The following is a 17,237-nucleotide window of genomic DNA, read 5'->3' as shown; positions in this document are numbered from 1 at the left end:
CTAGACTGGGCACCGCCCACGACTCCTCTAACCCGGGCGGGGGAAGCCCGGGTTCCGCCCCCTCCTCCGCCGGGGCCAACCCGAGGCTGTCGCCATGGAGACATGGGTAGCCTTGAGCCCCTCCCCCACAAGGCCACGCGTTTCCGCTGCGTTGGAGCCTTCTGATTGGACGGCTGTCTGGACGCTACCACCAGCCCGGAGCCTGCTAAGGAGTGGGGGCAGGGGTCTTGTCCTCGTAGGTCTATTGCTCTGGCCTCTCTAGGGGACGATGGGTTCTCTGCCTCACGCCGGTAAAAAGACTCAGGTCGGAAGAGTGTCCACTGCATCTCTAACGCTTACGTTCATGCCTCTCCCAGTGAAAGGAAGAGGGGGCGGGAAAATCGGCCACGCCCCCTCCGGAGTCCATTTGGTCCCAAGATCTGGAGCACCGGAAGTGCTGGCGACGTGTCGGTGCGCCCTACCCTAAACGTTCCTCCCTGGGCCACCTTCCTATTCAGCTGCGGGATTCCGGGGCCGGCTGGGCGCTGCACCCCGGCACTTCCGCATTGAATCGCCGCTTCAACCGAACTCCCAACCTCTGCGCGCGCTCCATCTCGTGCGGGACGGTTGGGCCGGCGCCTGTCGGTAGTCACGCCTTCTCCGCGCCTGGCAGCCAATGGGCAGACGTCTCCCGGCAGGGTCTTGGGTAATTAATGAGGGTCGGGCACTGATTGGCTGCAGGGTCGTGGGCGGGAGCTGGGCGGCGGGGTAGGTTGTTCCAGAGGTGGGAGGCGGCACCCGTGGCTGAGAAGGAGGCTTGAGAGCGACATGTCCCCGGCAGCTGAGGCAGAGCGGCCGGTGGCGCTGTTTCTCTGAGTCCGGGGCGGCCTGGAGGCCGGCTGAGGACGAGGGTCGGCGGAGGCTGCCGCGGCTGTGGTGGCCGCCATGCTGGGGGCCCGGGCGGTTGAGGGAGCTACCGTGGAGCTCCTGCGACTGCTGCTGCTGCTGCTACTGCCGGCGCTCCCGGGGCCCGGGCTCGGCGTGGTCGGCTCTGTGGGGGCCGGGCTGCCCGAGAGCGTAATTTGGGCCGTCAACGCGGGCGGCGAGGCGCATGTGGACGTGCACGGGATCCACTTTCGCAAGGACCCTTTGGAAGGCCGGGTGGGCCGAGGTGAGAGCCACTCACGGAGCCGCGGGATACTGGGCCTGCCTTGCCGGGCGCAGCCGGCCGAGGGCTGCGGGCCCCGAGCCCCTTCCTCGACCCTGGGGCCATGTCTCTGGAGAGAAGTTTCTCTCCGCAGTGTTCTCGGGGATCCGGTCACAGCTCAGAGCCTGACACTGACTGAAAGCTACCAAGAGCCATTGAGGCAGAGAGTTGGCGAGAAGTTATATTTAGACCTCGCACCCTGCATTTTCTTAACCCTTCGCCTCCACCGCGGCTGGAAGAAAGTAAAGACGGGGGTGGCCTATTGCTACCACGAGGCCTCACGGTTGTAGGTTGTCGGTGTCCCTGGCCCAAGTCAGTTCCTGGTAGATTCCTGCCGACCCAGACATCGGCCGCTTTCCTTACTCTTGCAGGATTGGGGCTTGATTCTTGGCCAGAATAGAAAGGAATCTTCGAAGAGAATGGGCCAGGAAAGTTTGATTGCAGCCTCCTCCCCGCCCCCCCTTTGGAGCGAGGAATATGTGTGCTTAAAAGTAGAAGCTGCAGGCCGCCCCCAGAGGATGGTTATATTGAAGCCATCCTGTGCTGGAGGCTGGTGGTGTGTCAGCCGGGTCAGCCAGTGTGTAAGATCTGAATATTCTGAGTCTGTGCAGAACCTACCCCAGCTGGTCCAGAGAGATATGATTCCAGCTTATGAGAAAAATGGTTTTGACTTAACTGATTGAGCAACAGTAGTTTTTACAGAGCTGCACAGTTCTCCAAGTTAGTGAAAGAATTGCCAGAGGAGCTGGTTAAAAATGCAAACCCCAGACCTAAGAAATGAAACTCAGGTTTCTGCACCAGGGGCTTTTGATGTGGGTCATCCCCAGACCACTGGGAAAATCTGCTCTAGACTTTGTCTTCTGTAAGTAAGATTGGAAAACAGGTTTAAGGAGTTTCTTGCTTCATGTATTGGAAAGAGATTTGTGCTGTATGCTGGGTTCAGAGGCTGCCAAATTGGCAAAATGCCATCTCCAGGAAAACTAGGAGACAGACTTGTTCGCACTCTTTTCATGATGCCCAGATTTGGCTCTTGCCTTGACTGAGAGTTTAACTTAATTCTTCGAAGTGAATTGCAATGTCCTGGAGTTTGTTATACGAGGGAATTTATGACTTCCATACATGTGAGGGTGTTGGGACACAAGGCTGTTTTCTGTAGTTCTATGTTTGTCTTGGAATTTATTTAGCCCTGGCATTTAGGTCTCTAGCCTGGGTTCAGCTGAGTCAGGGCCCCGGTCTTTAGCAGCTGTAACAGCCGCCAAAGCCAGACTTCATAGCAGGAGGTCACTACTATCTCCATCCTGGACCCTTCCTCTTTCTTCACGGGCATGGGGGTGGGGGAAGCCCTTGAGGAAACTAGAGACGGTTTGTGGACTTTGCCTCTTGAGATAGCTGTGGTGAGGACCGTGCAGATGGTTCCTTTCATTTCACAGATACCAGGCTTTACATAGGTTACGTTATCCTTTTAGATCCATTGTGCAGAGGAGGAAGTTAAGACCACACAGGTTTAGTCCCCAGCTACTCATATTCAGAAATCCTGGTTTGAATTTGCTGGTGTGGGTTTGTTTGTTTTGGCCTGGTCACCACTTAGCCAGGCTCCCTGTCCGTGGGTTATGGGCTCATGGTTGCAGTTCTTTTGGAGTTTATCATAGCAGGTAGAATGACATGAGACCTACCAAAAGCTCATGTGTGCTGGAGTCCTTTCTCAGACCCTGGCCTTGGGGACACTCTAACAACGGAGGTCCCCTGCTGCACACTGTCACACTGGAACGGCAGCAGTATTAAGGCAAGGATCAAGAATGGAAGATGGTGGTTCACTTGCAGCTTGGACCAGCCTGTTGCAACATTGCTCTTTTGGGTGCCTGAGAGTGGCATTTTGTTGGCATTAGGTCTGGGGTGAAGATGTGATTAAGCTTCTACTCTCAGGAGGCAGCCAATCCTTAGTTTCTTCTGTGCTAAGGATTGGCACCACCCAGGGAAGCACAGCTGTTCACGCTGCCTTCCCTTCTCTGGCACTGTTTGGATAAGGGTGTGCCAGCTATTTGGAGACCCTTGCCTCATGTAGCTATTCACACTGATTGCCGTAGGGAGCTGTGTGTCTTCGAATGAATTCAGGTATTTGTTACCAAGTTAATCCAGATAAGGGTTTGGCCTGCTTTTGAACTTGCTGTTTCTCTATAGCGTCTTTGTAGTTCAGCATTTGCGTAACTGTGAGTGGCCCAGGGCATTTAGTGGCTTTTGCTTTCAGAGGCACTTTATGTTTATTGAATTTCATTTTCTGCCTTGAGAATAGTGTTCATAGGAGATACTGATGGTCTGGGAAAGGCCTTTTCAACCTGTGTGCTTCAACAGATGGAAGTACCGTTGCAGAGAAGGATGCAGAAGCTCTCAATTGGGGATTTTGGCGTGCCTGTCATTCCGGGTTCTTTTTAACTTGCTCATTCTGGGTTCCTCTTGACTCTGAAGAGGAAGAGGTCTGGTTATTTGGCCTGAGGGCATAGCACTTGGCTTGAGTTTAGGAGAGGCTATTTCCTTTTCATAGAAAGATACCTGCTAATCATTTGTATTACCTTTAAGAACTCGCTTTATCTCGCTGAGCCTTGCTTTCTTTCTTAATAAACTTCTCATGCTTTAGAAATCAGTGACAGAAATCTGAAAACTCTCTTGTCCGGAGTAGGTTAAAGTGTCTCTTATCTTTTTCTTTGCTTGATGACCTTTTACATGGAATTAAAAGTAGGTCAGAACATGGCTCTGGAGGGGGAAAAAGCTGGCCAGGGGCCTGCGCCTATCAGATTACTAATTCTGTAGGCCTAAGGAAGATCCTTTTGGGGCAGCCTTCCTTTTGGCTAGGGAAGGATTTGGCCTTGGTGAGATAAAATCTTGAAAGCTGGGAAGCCTCTGCTTTGCTTAAGGCCCCAAGATTTGTTTAGAATTCAGTCCCCATATTGTCACCTGTAATGCTGTCACCTAAGATGCAGGCTTTGTTTGTAGGCCCTCCAAGTAGCAGAAGTTCTCAGAGAATTTAGGTAGATGATATCCCCATTTTACAGGTGGGAAAACACTTAGAGAAAATAACTTGTTCTGAATCGCATAGTAGGTGGCAGAGCCAGAATTCAGATCCATGCCTGTCATACTCTAAAACCTGGGCTGACTTTTCCAAGTATCCTGGCTACTCCAGTGTCTAGGGCTAGGAAACAGCGGACATAATGTAGGCCTTTTGGCCCCCTTCCTTTCTGGCTTACTGTCTTAGCTATATTGTGCCAACTTCAGCAGTGTGCTGTGTACACCTCACTGTACTTGAGAGAAATCTGTTTAGCTGTGAATACATAAAGGCAAAAGGGAGGAAAAATCCCTTTTGCTGCTGTATCTCTTGGGACTTGGGAAAATTCAGCTTGCATGTGGCAAATCTCTTGGGAAAGCCACTTCGGTTTTAAAGGGAAAATATCTAAAGGTAATTCCAAGGTTGTTAAGTACTTTTTGTTCACATGACTGAGTTTTCTTAGTTGTGGGACTGAGACTGCCAGAGATTACATTACTGTCAATTTCTCACTTTTTCCACTTGGCAAGAAAAAAACAGATTCCCCACACACGCACAAAATTTTCTGTGCATTTTAAAAACAAAGGTAGTTAATGTTCCAAATTTGTAAGGATCACGGTCCTCATGGAAGAAGGAAATTCTTAGAACTCAGTTGGAAGAAAAATAGCAGTCTTTTAATCTTTATAGATTTATGCCCCAGTGTAATGGTGTGAGCCTGGGAAAGAGCTGGGGTGTGTTAGCGTACATCCTTTGTAGTGCTACTCAGCTACCCTTCTTTGATTTCTTGAGGAGAAATAGGAAGAAAAAAAGTCTGAAGACAAAAGTGCAATGAGTTTCCTGTTGCATTGTCTCGTCAGTCCATCTGATCTCCTGGCTACTGTTCACTTACAGGAACTGTTAACAGTTATGCTTATTTTTTTGAGGGCTTGACCTTAACCTCTGAGTCTCTCAGTTACTCTTTTATCTCCCTTGGAGATCAAAGATCTTCTTGCTTGGAGTTTTGGTGATTCAGAAGATAAAGCTCCAGGGATGGCAGCTCTTGGACATCTATCTCCCTTGGACGTCTCCCAAAGGACCTAGGTGCCACATGTCTTCAGCACCACGGTGGCAGATGGGAAGGTGGTCTGGAAATCTTCATTCCAGGCTGGAGGAGAGACTAGGCCTGTGTACTGAGATCACTGTGAAATCTATAGTTTGGAAAGGAGATTTATGGCGCACTGCAAAGCCTCTTTTATTTACAGAATAAAGAGGTCAGAGATGCTACTCTTCAAAAGATGAAGCATAACTGTTCATCTCTGGGGCTGGAGTTTGGTATCTTATATTTGATGAAAGACCCCAGCTTAGTTTGTTACGTGGGGGGGAAGAAAAACCTAGTGTCTCATCTCCTAGCAGGGCTGGGGGGGGAGGGCTGGGGGCAGTAGAGGTTTTCAGTTGTTCTGATACTGACCCAACGTAAGTATCTTTTTACTATCTCCTGCCTTATTCCCTGTCAGTCTGTGAGATGGGAAAGGTGGCTCCCCAGGACTAGGGCATCTGGAGCCAGAGGTGCCAATAGGCCCTTGGTAGATTTTCTTGCCCTCCTGGGATGGTTCTAGCTCTGGAGAGAAGAGTATGGCTTCGCTGCTTCACGGGCACCTCCTTTGTCTGCCATTTGTTCGTTCAGGAAGTCATATTGAGTGCCTGCTTATGTACCAGGGACCGTGTTAGGTGCTGGTGACACAGTAGGAACTTTTTTCCTCTTTTGGTTTAACTGTGGGAATGTTTAAGAGAGCAGGTGAGGTTGAGTTTTGTGGGTCTGTGAAAAGGTGCTTGGACCTAAAGGAAATTAGCATCGTGCCCTTTTTACGAGCGTGTTTTTCTTTACCAGCCTTGGAACTTTTTGAATGAAAAATTACAAAAAGCAACTAAAGCTGGTGTCTTACTTGTGGTAAAGACAATGAAGAACGACTCTCCTAACAGATATCCTGTTTTTTAGACTCTGAGCTTTTCTGAATGAGAAAAAAAACATTCTTTGAACTTAATTGTCTAGTAGAGTTCCTGGCCATCCCCCTGGTTTTATGAGGTTTCTCTGAAGCGCTCCCTCGCAGGGAACCAGGCAGCTGTAACACAGTGCTTTGTTCTAATAATGAGTTAGACTTGTTCTCTGCCCATCACTCTCCATACAGTTGAGGGAAAGTCATTTTAATGTGCTTTCAAAAAGTTCCGCTATGCGGGTTACGGGAGCTGTTGGGGTGATGAGTGTTTGCTTTCTTTCATTTTACTCTGGCTTGGTAATGGCTGTCGGATTCGTGCCTTTGTGTCTGGTCTGTTTGGGGCCAGGTGCAGAGGTGGTGACCCCTTCCACGGGAGGGTGATTAGCATTGCCCTGGAAATGCCTCTGGCGGCTCTGGGGTCTCTGCTCCTATGTTTTGATGTGGTTTCTCTTTGTCTTTTGTCCCCAGCCTCCGACTATGGCATGAAACTACCAATCCTGCGTTCCAACCCCGAGGACCAGATCCTCTATCAGACAGAGCGGTACAATGAGGAGACCTTCGGCTACGAAGTGCCCATCAGGGAGGAGGGGGACTACGTGCTGGTGCTGAAATTCGCCGAGGTCTACTTTGCGCAGTCCCAGCAGAAGGTGAGGCTGGGCCGTCGTCACTCTTGGCTAGTCCCCTGCTATGGGCCAGGGAGTGGATGAGCCTCCTCAGAGGGAGGAACAGATGGGCTTTGAGGAAAAGCCGGATTCCTCTTGCCCCCAGGGAAGCGATGTCCCCTTGCTCAGGAGGCTGCACTTGCCATGGGGTTGGTGACAGAAGGCAGTACCAGGACACCCTAGTTCTTGGCAACTCGCTGACCCTGTTAAGGCCCCCTTGGTTGTCTCTCTCTTCTCGGTTGTCAGCACCTTGTTTTTAGCCTTGTTCTTTTCCTGTCTCCTTCGGTGAATTCCCTCCTTCCCACGTTGAGCTTTTTGTTCGTCGTCTTTGTTCCCTGAGGACAGTGTGAGGCCTTCTTGCCAGTGAAGGAACGGGCTTTGATTTGGCTCAGTAAAGGACTCCACCCCCCTGGACTAGATCCAGCCCTGTCATTTCTTAAGGCATTTTTGAACTTGAAGGCCAGGCAGGTGGGTGCTGAAGGGGTGTGTGAGGCCGATGGTTTCGGCATTGTCTCCTTTTTGCATCTTGGCAGGTATTTGATGTGCGACTGAATGGCCACGTCGTGGTGAAGGACTTGGATATCTTCGATCGCGTTGGGCACAGCACAGCTCATGACGAAATCATTCCTATGAGCATCAGAAAGGGGAAGCTGAGCGTCCAGGGGGAGGTGTCCACCTTCACAGGGAAACTCTACATCGAGTTCGTCAAGGTAACGCTCCTTTGCCCTCACAGCGGGGGCAGAGCTCACAAGAATGGGTGCGGGGGGGGGGGGGGAATGCGTGCTGCGCGTGGGGCTGACAGCTGTCTCCCATTCCCTAGGGGTACTATGACAATCCCAAAGTCTGCGCACTCTACATCATGGCTGGGACGGTGGATGGTAAGTTGCTTTTGATCTGCTTTTTGACTTGGGCTGAAGGGTGTGGTTGAGGAAACCCTTGGGGGGATCATTTAGCTGCTCACTGTTTTGAAAACACCATTACTTAAAACCAAACTGTGGAATCCAGAGTCAGATGGCCGGGAATGAGTGTGGTGGGGTGCTGGGGTGCTAGCCCGAAGCTTTGGAGCAAGATCTGTGTTTAAATCTTGCTGCTGCCATTTAATCAGCTGTTTGGTTTGGGGCAAATTCCTTTCACTTCACTGTAAATTGCAAGTAATAGTGGTGCCTATTGGTGAGCCTTGGCCCTTGTAGTCATTAGGAATTGCCTCAACCTTGACCTGGATTCTGTTTCTTTGACATCTATTTCCTGGGGGCAAAACAGAAAAAGGCAAGAGGAGGAGGAGTTCTTTGGTGTTTTGGTAGCTCCGAGAGATGCCAGCATTGCCAGACTGCACTGGACAAAAGTGCATTTATGAATCTCTCCTGGTCCTTGAGATCCAGCCTCAGGCTGTGTCTCTTTCTCAAGGTTGAGATGATCCTGGCTGCCAGCTTCCTGGGCTGGTTTTTGTGGAGAAAGCTTGTGTCCTTTCTCCCCCGGTCCACCTCTGCCTTTTCCCATCTCATCCTGAATGCACTGAGGATCTCATCCTGTTGTCTTGATGTCCCCCACATGCTCGTGTGATGGCATCCAGGAGAATGTCTTGCCACCAAACAGATTTATAGCTCGTCCCCTAAGAAAGAGAGAGCAGAGAGGTGGTGTGTGCTGAGAACCCTCTGGATCAGCTTTTCCTCAGCTGCTCTGTGAATCAGAGGGAATGTGGGATTCCGGGAGGGAGAAGGAGGGATTTGAAAGGGTAAGTTTTGGGTGTCAGGTCACTGTCCCTGTCTAATCTGTCCTCTCGGGGATCTGAAGAAGTGGGACAGGAAGGGGGAGATAGTGTCCCTCTCTGTGCACAGGGCTTTTACTACTTTTTAGTGTAAAGAAGTCTAGGGTTTGCAGGAATCTGCTGTTTTCTAGGCCAGAAGCTATTTCTGCTATAACTGCTGCTTCCTTTGGACCCTGGTTAGGTCATAGCGTCTCTTTATTGTGGCTCATTTACTACTCTTAAGGGTGTCACTTAAATGCTGTGGCTCTTCAAAGGTGTCCTTTTTCTTGTGTCAGATGTACCAAAGCTGCAGCCTCATCCAGGACTGGAGAAGAAAGAAGAGGAGGAAGAAGAAGAAGAATACGAGGAAGGGTCTAATCTCAAAAGACAGACCAATAAGAACCGGGTGCAGTCGGGCCCTCGGACACCCAACCCTTACGCCTCGGACAACAGCAGCCTCATGTTCCCCATCCTGGTGGCCTTCGGAGTCTTCATCCCAACCCTCTTCTGCCTCTGCCGGCTGTGAGAACAAATTACCATCCTGCACAGGGTGGAGGGGTGTGGGAAAGAAACTGAACATGTTGGTTTGGTTTCTGTAGTTTTCACGGTGATTCACAAAAACAAACAAACAAACAAACAAACAAAGCCACAAAATAATTAAAGGAGGTCAAAAGAGGCAGAGTGAGTAGAGAGCAGCCCTTGTCCACCACCTGGTCCCAGACCTGCTTCAGTCCCAGTCCTCTCTTTGTGGCTGGCCCCCAGCGATCTCCTTCCTCTCTAGGGTACATAGGGTAAGCGGGGTCCTTCCTGTTCAAGGATCCTCGTCTGTATACCTAGTGGAACGGACTCGGACCTCGGAGCAGATACCTTTTTTTAGGTTAGAAATTAACAGTGGAGAAATGTCATCTTATTACCTGAGAAGACCAGCGCTGGGAGTTGGGTGTGTGCAGAAGTTCTATGTCCAGATACATTTCCAGATGTCCTGGGATTGAGAGTATGTGTAAAGATGTATAATTTGTATGATAAAGATGAAAACGTAAGGGGGCTTTAGAAAAAGAAAGAAAAGTAGATACTTCCTTACTCGGAAGCCTTTCTGGTTTTCGCCCAGTGATGTTCCACCGTAAGTGTTTGAGCTTTGTCATTGCTTGTCTCCCTGACATGTGCCAGTTAGAGGACTGTCTGGTATCCAAGACGTTTAGTTTATGTCAGGTCCTCAAGTTGCCTCTGACTTGTTACCACAACAAATCATTTTGATTTCAGTGCCTGTTGGGGACTTGATTTCCTCTCACTCCCTCCTCCCCCCGCTCCCCCTTAATCTGGCTCATTTGAAATCTCTTCTGTTTCTCAACCATCCCACTCAATTATTGCCAAGAAGGGAAGGAGACGTGAGGACTTGGGGTTCCCTCTGCTTGAATGTCTTATCGTCTGCCACCTCACATTGATGGTACCTCCCTCCCTGGATCTGTGAGCCAGCAGCCAGGAGGACCTGACCCAGCAGTTCTTTTACTGGCCCCTTTGTAGGGTCTTGCTGCCAGGGGACAGGGATGCTTTCCAGCCTGAAGCAACGGAACACTTGACCTTAAGAGTCTCTTCTGGTCTTTGGATTGGAAAAGGCTTATGTTAGCATAACTTAAGAGCAACCTCAGAGACTTGAGCCCCACTAAGTGACTGACCACTGTTTAGAGTGTCTAGTATCTGATGTTCCTTTATTCCTATGTCCTTTTATGTCACAGTTCAGTCGGTTTTGGGTTATGCCTAGAACCGCCCCAAGGAACTAGACTGATTGTTATCTGGCCCAGTGACACTGCTCCCTGATCTTCTTAGTATGCCTCTCTGTCCTTTCATTTTCCTATCCAAGTAGCAGTCGGGTTCTTGGCCGAAAGATTTCCAGTCAGCCTAGTCCTGGCAGCTCTGAAGCCAACTTTAGCGTCTAAGTGTCTGTCCTGAATTCCCTGGAACAGTTTCTGCAGGAAATGAAGCTTCCCTGTTCCCCTCCTTTCTGGTCACTGTCATCCTTTTCCCAGCTACAAGGAACTTTGTAGACAGAAGGCAGCAGGATTAGCTTCTGCTTGGGCTGGAGCAGGATAAAATCTCAGGCAAGGCCCATTATTTTTAGAATGTTTAATTTAGAATTTGTCTTTGGATATGTTTTATAGAGCTCCATATATTTGAACTGCTTATTAAATGACAAAGTAAGTAGCCCTTGGGCTCAGGTCCTTTTGGCTTTTAGAGAGTTCCTCCAGGCCAGCGTTTCGTCCTTTGAGAGTGGTAGCCCTTTATTTTTGCTGTGACGTAGGCCTCAGTACTAGGGTATTGAGTCAGGCAGCTGGACAGCTGCGGCCTGAGGCTGCAATCAAGGAACTTTCTGGAGTGCTACACAAAGTTCCCTGCTTTAAAGGAGGACATCCTGTAGCCTTGATCCTGGGACCACCGGCCTGGGGCAGTGGACATCCTGACTGTTAATTGGGCTTCTGACAGTGGCTTCAGTTCCCATTCCATCACAACTCCCCAAAGCCATCGGCCACTGCCAACACAGTTGACAAGACGAGGAAGGACTACTGGCTGCCCCCATTCTGCCTTGTTTGTTAGTTTGCTTGGGTCTAAGGAAGGAGGGGTCCCCACTTCCTCACCTCACCCCATCCCTTCAGTGACTCAGTCTCAGAAGGAAACTGTGGCTCCTGGGGCCATTTCCTAATGGTACTGTAAAGCCAAGCGGCTTTGCTTCTGCTGCTGTTTCCAAGCCCACCCTTTTCCCCGGAGCTCAGGGCTAGGGATGGGCACTTTCCTCTTTGGTTATGTCCCAAAGGAAGGAACATCTTTCTATGGCTCACAAAAACTGAAGGGGAAATGAGGAAACAGGAAGAAGTATGGTGGGGGCTGGGGTAGAGTCCCCTGGAGCCAAGCCCACCCAGCCCACGAGCTGCCCAGGGCTGGTCACAGTTGGCTCATGATGCTGAACTTGAAAGCTTTTTTTGTGTGTGTATGTGGGGGGGCCGGGGAGGCTCCTCCCAGATGATATAGGTACATGAACTTTAGGTGTAAGGGGTGGGAGGGGGCACTCTTTTTATTTTTGTATTGTGTGCGTCAAGAATTACTCTGTAGTTCATCTTTGCTTTTTGCACTGTTCGTTCCCATGCCTGTATTTCGAGCTAGTGCTAGGACAGCGAGACTGCACCGTAGGGAGTCGGACTGGGGTTGGGGAGGTGAGGGCTGATGCCAGCTGGTGGGGGGGAAGGAGAGGCCTGGGCTCTCCTACTGGATCCATGCTCTGTCCTAGGGTTTCTAGATCCCCCTGAGCCCAGCCGGCCAAAGCCAAAGCCGATGGCCAAGGGGAAACTCCTTGTGCCAGAAGTGTGGCTTCGGTTGCTGCTGGGTGGACCACACAAAGGTGTGTGCTGCAGAGGGGCTAGGGGCCAGCTGGCCTCCAATGGGACGTTTTTGGGCTTCACTCATGCTGACTGAAACGTTGTACCAGGAAATAACCTGTGGGACCCATGAGCCCTAAACCAGATCCGATTTTTTCTGAAACATCTCTGCTGTTGAGGAGAAGCTGCTCAGGGGATACCTTGAGTTCTGGTGACTTGAAAGATGGTCCTCTCCAAGTGTCAGGGGTGTTCGACTCCCAGGAGAACCCCAGGGCCTGCAGGGCTACCTGTCCATTTGAGAGCGCGTGATCTTACTCTCGTGTTCTCCTTGTTTGCCTAAGAGATACTGGCCTGAGATTGGAGATCACAGGAGAGGTCACTTTAAAAAGGTAGGGTAAAGTTTGAGTTAAGTTTATCTTCCCCTTTCTGTGCCTGGCAACTGTTTAATCCAGTTTCAGATTGTGATTTGACTTCTTTATCTTTTTGGAGAAGCTTCTGTTTTAAGGAATTTCTCTTCCTTCTTATCCCGCTTCTACCCTCTCCTGGGAAGGCCTGGCCATGGCTTCTAGAATCTCAGTTGAACGTTAGAAAACAGCAGCAGTATTTTCCCTTTCCTAGCACTTATATTCCTTTCCCTAGAAAACGGCTCACCTTGGGAAGCCCAGGGAAAGAATCAGCAGGTTCTCTACCCTCCCTGGGGTTTGGGGAAGGACCCACCCCGGTCAGCACAGTGCCTTTTTCTCTCCTGCTCTGAGCCAGGGTGGGCATTCCCTCTAGATTCAGGTCTGGGCAGGGGTCTCTCAGTCCCTGCCACGGGGCTGCTTCCCCATCCCTTCTTCCCCCTCCCCTTGGCTGGCCGGCTCCGACCTAATTCAAGTGTCTTGCCTTGAGGAGCCTTACTGGCATCCAGTGGCAACATGTAATACTGTCCTCCATGCCTTTCCACGAGGACTGAGGCGAGCAGGTGAGCTTTCCGCGCGAGAGTAATAGATGCTCCTGTTTAAAAGAAGGGGTGGGGTGATATGCTGTGGGCCTCCTGCTGTGGCCCTGGGGGAAGAAGCCTGGGATAAGGCTAAGTGACAGTGTAGCAGCAGAACCAGAAACACCCAGGATATGTTCAGACATCTCTGAAGAAATCTGCTTCTCTTCTATGGAAAGATATAATTAGGTATCAAAGAGCTCTAAGAAAATTGCAAAGAAGCCTTAAAATGTTCAAGCTTCAGAGAGCTCAGAGTAATTTTTCCCTTTCAGTCCGAGCTAGGGCTCTTTCGGTATTGAGACCTCTCCTGGGGCAAGAGGGCTAGATTTCCTCGTAGGTTACAAGACTAGATTGGCAGCTGTGGGTCAGCTGCCCAGTGAGGGCGGGGTTCTTCTTTGTACATGGGCGGCTTGCTGCTGATCTGTTTGTCCCTCCTCGGCTGCCTTTTGGCTAGCCTGCTTTTAGGTCGCCAACTCATTTTGATAAGAGCAGATGACATGGGGACTGGCTGGGTTGGCAGGAAAAGAGCCGGATAGATGTCTTGCGATGGGTCTCCCCTCAGGAGTACAAAAGCAAGGAGCCAGGATTGTGCTGGCAGCCAGGGAAACAGTAGTGCCTGTTAGAGTTGGCAGAGAGGGCCTTGGCACTTCTTGCATCCTGCCAGTCTTGTGAGATCGGGGGCACATAGCACCAGGCAAAGCAGAACTCCATTCTCACCCCGATTTTGAGCATCAGAGCTTTTCTTCAGTATGAGAAAAAACAACAACAAACTGAAGTGTGCTTTCCGTCCTTTCAAAGGACAGCTGTCGGGAAAGGAGAGCTGAGGTGCCAGGTAGGAGGGGAGAATTGGCAGGGAAAGATGGTACGGCAAAACCAGGAATGAAACATTCTTGATTCCTCTCTTCCCTAGTGTGTCATGATCCAGGGAATGAAAAGAAATTTGACCCTGGGTGAGTTTCCTCCTTGGATTTCTCTTCCACCAAGTTCTCCCACACTAGGACCAGCTAGCTGCCTGTTCTGAGGAGCTCAGGGCAGCCTCTTTGACCATTAACCTGGCTTGTCAGGGAGCCAACCCCGCCCCTCCACAGTGGGCTGGCTGCTCTATTCTGTACCAAGTACTGGAGAATAGTGTCAAGTTCTTAGTAGCCCTTTATAGCTCCTACTCTAGATTCCCATCCTCTCCCTGCGAGGTGAAACCAACTCTATGTTTGTAGCCACAACATGCATTTAGAGCGGCACAGTGAGATGTGATTGAGGGGCTTTGAACCTGGCTGGCCCGGGAAAGCAGTAGGGGTGGATAGAGCTGTCTTTCTTTCTGGGCTGTTTCCACCTGTCCCTACCCCTTCCATGCCCCACCCTACTCCTACCAAAAAAAAAAAAAAAAAAAATGTTTTTCACTGTCCATTGCTTTGTGTTTTAATAAACAATTTGCAGTGACACTCTGTGTTGGGATTGAGTTTGAAGTTGGTTGCAAAAAGGTGAAGTGATGGGGTGGGAAAAGGGAGACCCAGGGGTTCACTTGGCTGCACAAGGTTCTCCTGCGACGAGTCTAGGAGCTTTTGTCCATTTCGTCATGTGTCTCTTGCTTTTCTGTTCTCCGGGATGTTTGATTAAGGGAATGAAGTTCTGTAACCAGCAGCACATTCAAGGAAAAATAAAGTTATTTTGTTTTGCTTCTACTTTCACTGGAACACCAGGCCATGACTGTCTCGCCACTCCCCAGGCCCACTGAGCCTGTAGCTGCCTCTCCTCTCATCTTTCCCTCAGCTTGTGGACAGACTAAGCCATGGGAGTTTTCTCTGCTTTTTCCTTTTCTGATGTGTTGTCATTGATGAGTATACATTGGAAGGGGCAGAAGGCGCAGGAAGGATTTTTTCCCCCCTGTAATTTATCTGCCACATTTTACAGCTGAGGAACATGAAACTAAAAAAGCTTCAGTAATCTATCCCAGGCTGGTCAGTAAATGGTCAAGCCAGGACTCAAACCCAGTCTATCTGCCTACAAAGCCCGTGTTCTTTCTAAGGCTGCAAGAATAATGATTATAGATACCCTTTATTGAGCCCTTGAAATGGGTAGGTAACGTGCTGAGCACTTTTACAGGCGTTATCTGTTTAATCCTCAACAAGCCAGTTGGTATTAGCCTTTAAGAGGTAAAGTGACTTGCCCAAGGCCACACAACTAGCAAAAGGCGGAGCTGGGATTGTATATGAGGACTCTGGCTCTACTGCCTTCCGTTTCCCCATGATGCTCTGTGACATGGTTCCTGAGCGTACCTGCTGTATTCCTGTAAGCAGGAATGGAGGCTGCTGGTTTTGGGAGAGGGATGGAGAGTTTGGCCTACCTCCCTTAGTGATCCCTTGAAGGGCAGGATTCAGCACTGAGCTGTAAGAATGAAGCCAGTGTTAATGGAGTCCGTTCTCAGGGCCCAAATAAGCCTGGAGGCCCACAGAGCCTCTTTCTTAGCTTGAGCCCACCCATAACTGGAGTTCTTTACTAATTCAGATTTAGCTGTTACTATTTCAAGTAGCTTTGCATGAGCTGCCAACTGGGGAAGAGACCTGAAGAAGCCCTGCTCTAGGGAGTTGCACGGAGGGAAATTGTCTGACAGAAGATCTTGGGCTAAGTGCTGGGGGTTGGGTAAAACCACTCCTTGGATCCAGATCTTAATCTTGCTAAGGAAATCAGGCTCCGGGTTGGCTGGAGCCGGTGTGTCGGACCTTTCTTCATACGTAGTCCCCCACCCTCCTGCATCCCCCACAGAGGAAGAGAGATGAGTTTTTCCAACGTTTACTGGAAAGCCTGTTGCTATAGCAGTGGTGGGGGTCAAGGTAGAAAGGAGGAGAAGCAGGAAAGTTCTGGAGTGGGCTTGCCTCTGCTCTCTGGCAACCTGAGATGGTAGACGTCTCACTACAGTACTCTAGCCCAAGAGTTCAATGAGTTTTGTTTGTTGCTAGCCACTTAGAATAGTAAAAAATAACTCCACTTGCTTTTTGGCTTGGGCCTTGTACTAAGACTTGCTCTCCTGGGTTTCCTCACTGCTGCCACTTGAATCCATTTGTTGCTTCCTCAAGGCTGGTCCCCAGCTCCTTTCCTCTCAGCTCTGACCTGAGTGTTCTTTTCGGTCACTGCACTTCCCAGTCTAGCTCCATGGCTTCGCTCTGCCCAGTGTGCCTGCCCTCAGCCCAGGGGTCCTGGAGAAAGGCCATGAAATACACTGCCTTGGCGACCTTGCATGAGACGCTGCCCCTGGCACCAGCATAGTGCCTTTTGTTGCTGTTTGCATCTCTTCACAACAACCCTAGGAAAGACGTGTGACTAGACTGATTTATAAATGAGGAGCCAAGGGCTCAAAGGGGAGAAAGGACCTGCCCAAAGTCACATAGCTGGTAAGTGGCAGAGTGAGGTCCGGAACTCGGTCGAACCTGAAATCCTGTGCTCTTAATGGTATGATGTACTATTTTAAAAACGGAAGCTTTTGAATGTACATAACTGATGAAGCTGGGTGATGGTTACATGGAGGTTTTTGATAAACTTCCTTCTCTGAAAAAGAAAGTAACCTATTAAGACTTAATGATGTAAAATGTATAAGTACATTTAAAAAAATTATATGGGGTGCTGCAAAATGTGAAAACTCATTCCTATCCCTCTAATCCCTAGAGAATAATGCAGGTGAGTTTGGTGACTGTCGTATATGTTACATATATAACATATTTATATAGTTAAACATTTATTGTGCACATGTGCAAGTATTTCTTTAGAATTCCATTAAGGAATTACCTAGATCAAACAGTATATGCATTTAAAATTTTGCAAGTACTGCCCTCGGCAAGGCTACATGAATTTTCACTCACCAATCTTGTGCTATATGACTTTGTTATATGCCTGAAATTCTCTTTGAAAACAGGTAGGATATAAATAATAAATTCATGTCTTTTAAAAACAGCCCTCTGTCAGGGAAAGAAGTGACTTGGGTGCTAGAGAAACTGTTAGCGCTCTGTCTCGGACCGCAAGGCGTGCCGGCAGCCCAGCCAGAGCTCGCTGTCTCGATGCCTGCCACCTATAAGGAGGGCTGAACTTGCCGGTCTCGGCAGGAAAAGCCCTCGTGCTTACCTTGGCTGTACCAGCTCCGGGCCCCACCTGCCTGGCCTGATCTGAGACAGACTGCCTGGCTGCTCTGGGACTGCCCTGGAACACAGCCACGGTCACACCTCTTACAGTGAGGGAAACGAGCAGCGGAAGGAGGGACTCGCAGAGCACTGAACTGGGGTAAAAGGGAGGCCTTTCTACTCTAGTT

The 17,237-nt window shown here is 49.7% G+C and overlaps 1 protein-coding gene across 3 annotated transcripts; it reads left to right on the top strand.

Annotated features, from left to right (window-relative positions):
- Positions 1–553: 553 nt before the first annotated feature.
- MLEC (malectin) lies at positions 554–14,622 on the top strand. 3 transcript variants are annotated; one of them, XM_074321895.1, is made up of 5 exons: positions 554–685; positions 6,662–6,840; positions 7,389–7,565; positions 7,676–7,733; positions 8,896–14,382. In XM_074321895.1, exons 2-5 carry the CDS (start codon positions 6,676–6,678, stop codon positions 9,123–9,125), a joined length of 630 nt encoding a protein of 209 aa, XP_074177996.1. In that variant the 5' UTR covers positions 554–685; positions 6,662–6,675; the 3' UTR covers positions 9,126–14,382. The 3 variants fall into 3 exon arrangements, with proteins under 3 accessions (XP_074177996.1, XP_019583421.1, XP_019583422.2); XM_019727862.2 differs by lacking the exon at positions 554–685 and adding an exon at positions 776–1,150 and having other exon boundaries at positions 8,896–14,622; XM_019727863.2 differs by lacking the exons at positions 554–685; positions 7,389–7,565; positions 7,676–7,733 and adding an exon at positions 789–1,150 and having other exon boundaries at positions 8,896–12,429.
- The last annotated feature ends 2,615 nt before the right edge of the window (positions 14,623–17,237 follow it).

Source organism: Rhinolophus sinicus, linkage group LG16, assembly GCF_036562045.2.
Source record: "Rhinolophus sinicus isolate RSC01 linkage group LG16, ASM3656204v1, whole genome shotgun sequence".
Classification (NCBI taxonomy): Eukaryota; Metazoa; Chordata; class Mammalia; order Chiroptera; family Rhinolophidae; genus Rhinolophus; species Rhinolophus sinicus.
This window is presented reverse-complemented; position numbering and strand designations above follow the sequence as displayed.

What these genes read in the sequence shown, in the direction of transcription:
- MLEC (XM_019727862.2), top strand. Translation starts at nt 925, where the DNA reads ATGCTGGGGGCCCGGGCGGTTGAGGGAGCTACCGTGGAGCTCCTGCGA. An exon ending in GGAAGGCCGGGTGGGCCGAG is followed by an intron (nt 1,151 to 6,661) that starts GTGAGAGCCACT and finishes TTTTGTCCCCAG; the next exon opens with CCTCCGACTATGGCATGAAA. An exon ending in TTGCGCAGTCCCAGCAGAAG is followed by an intron (nt 6,841 to 7,388) that starts GTGAGGCTGGGC and finishes GCATCTTGGCAG; the next exon opens with GTATTTGATGTGCGACTGAA.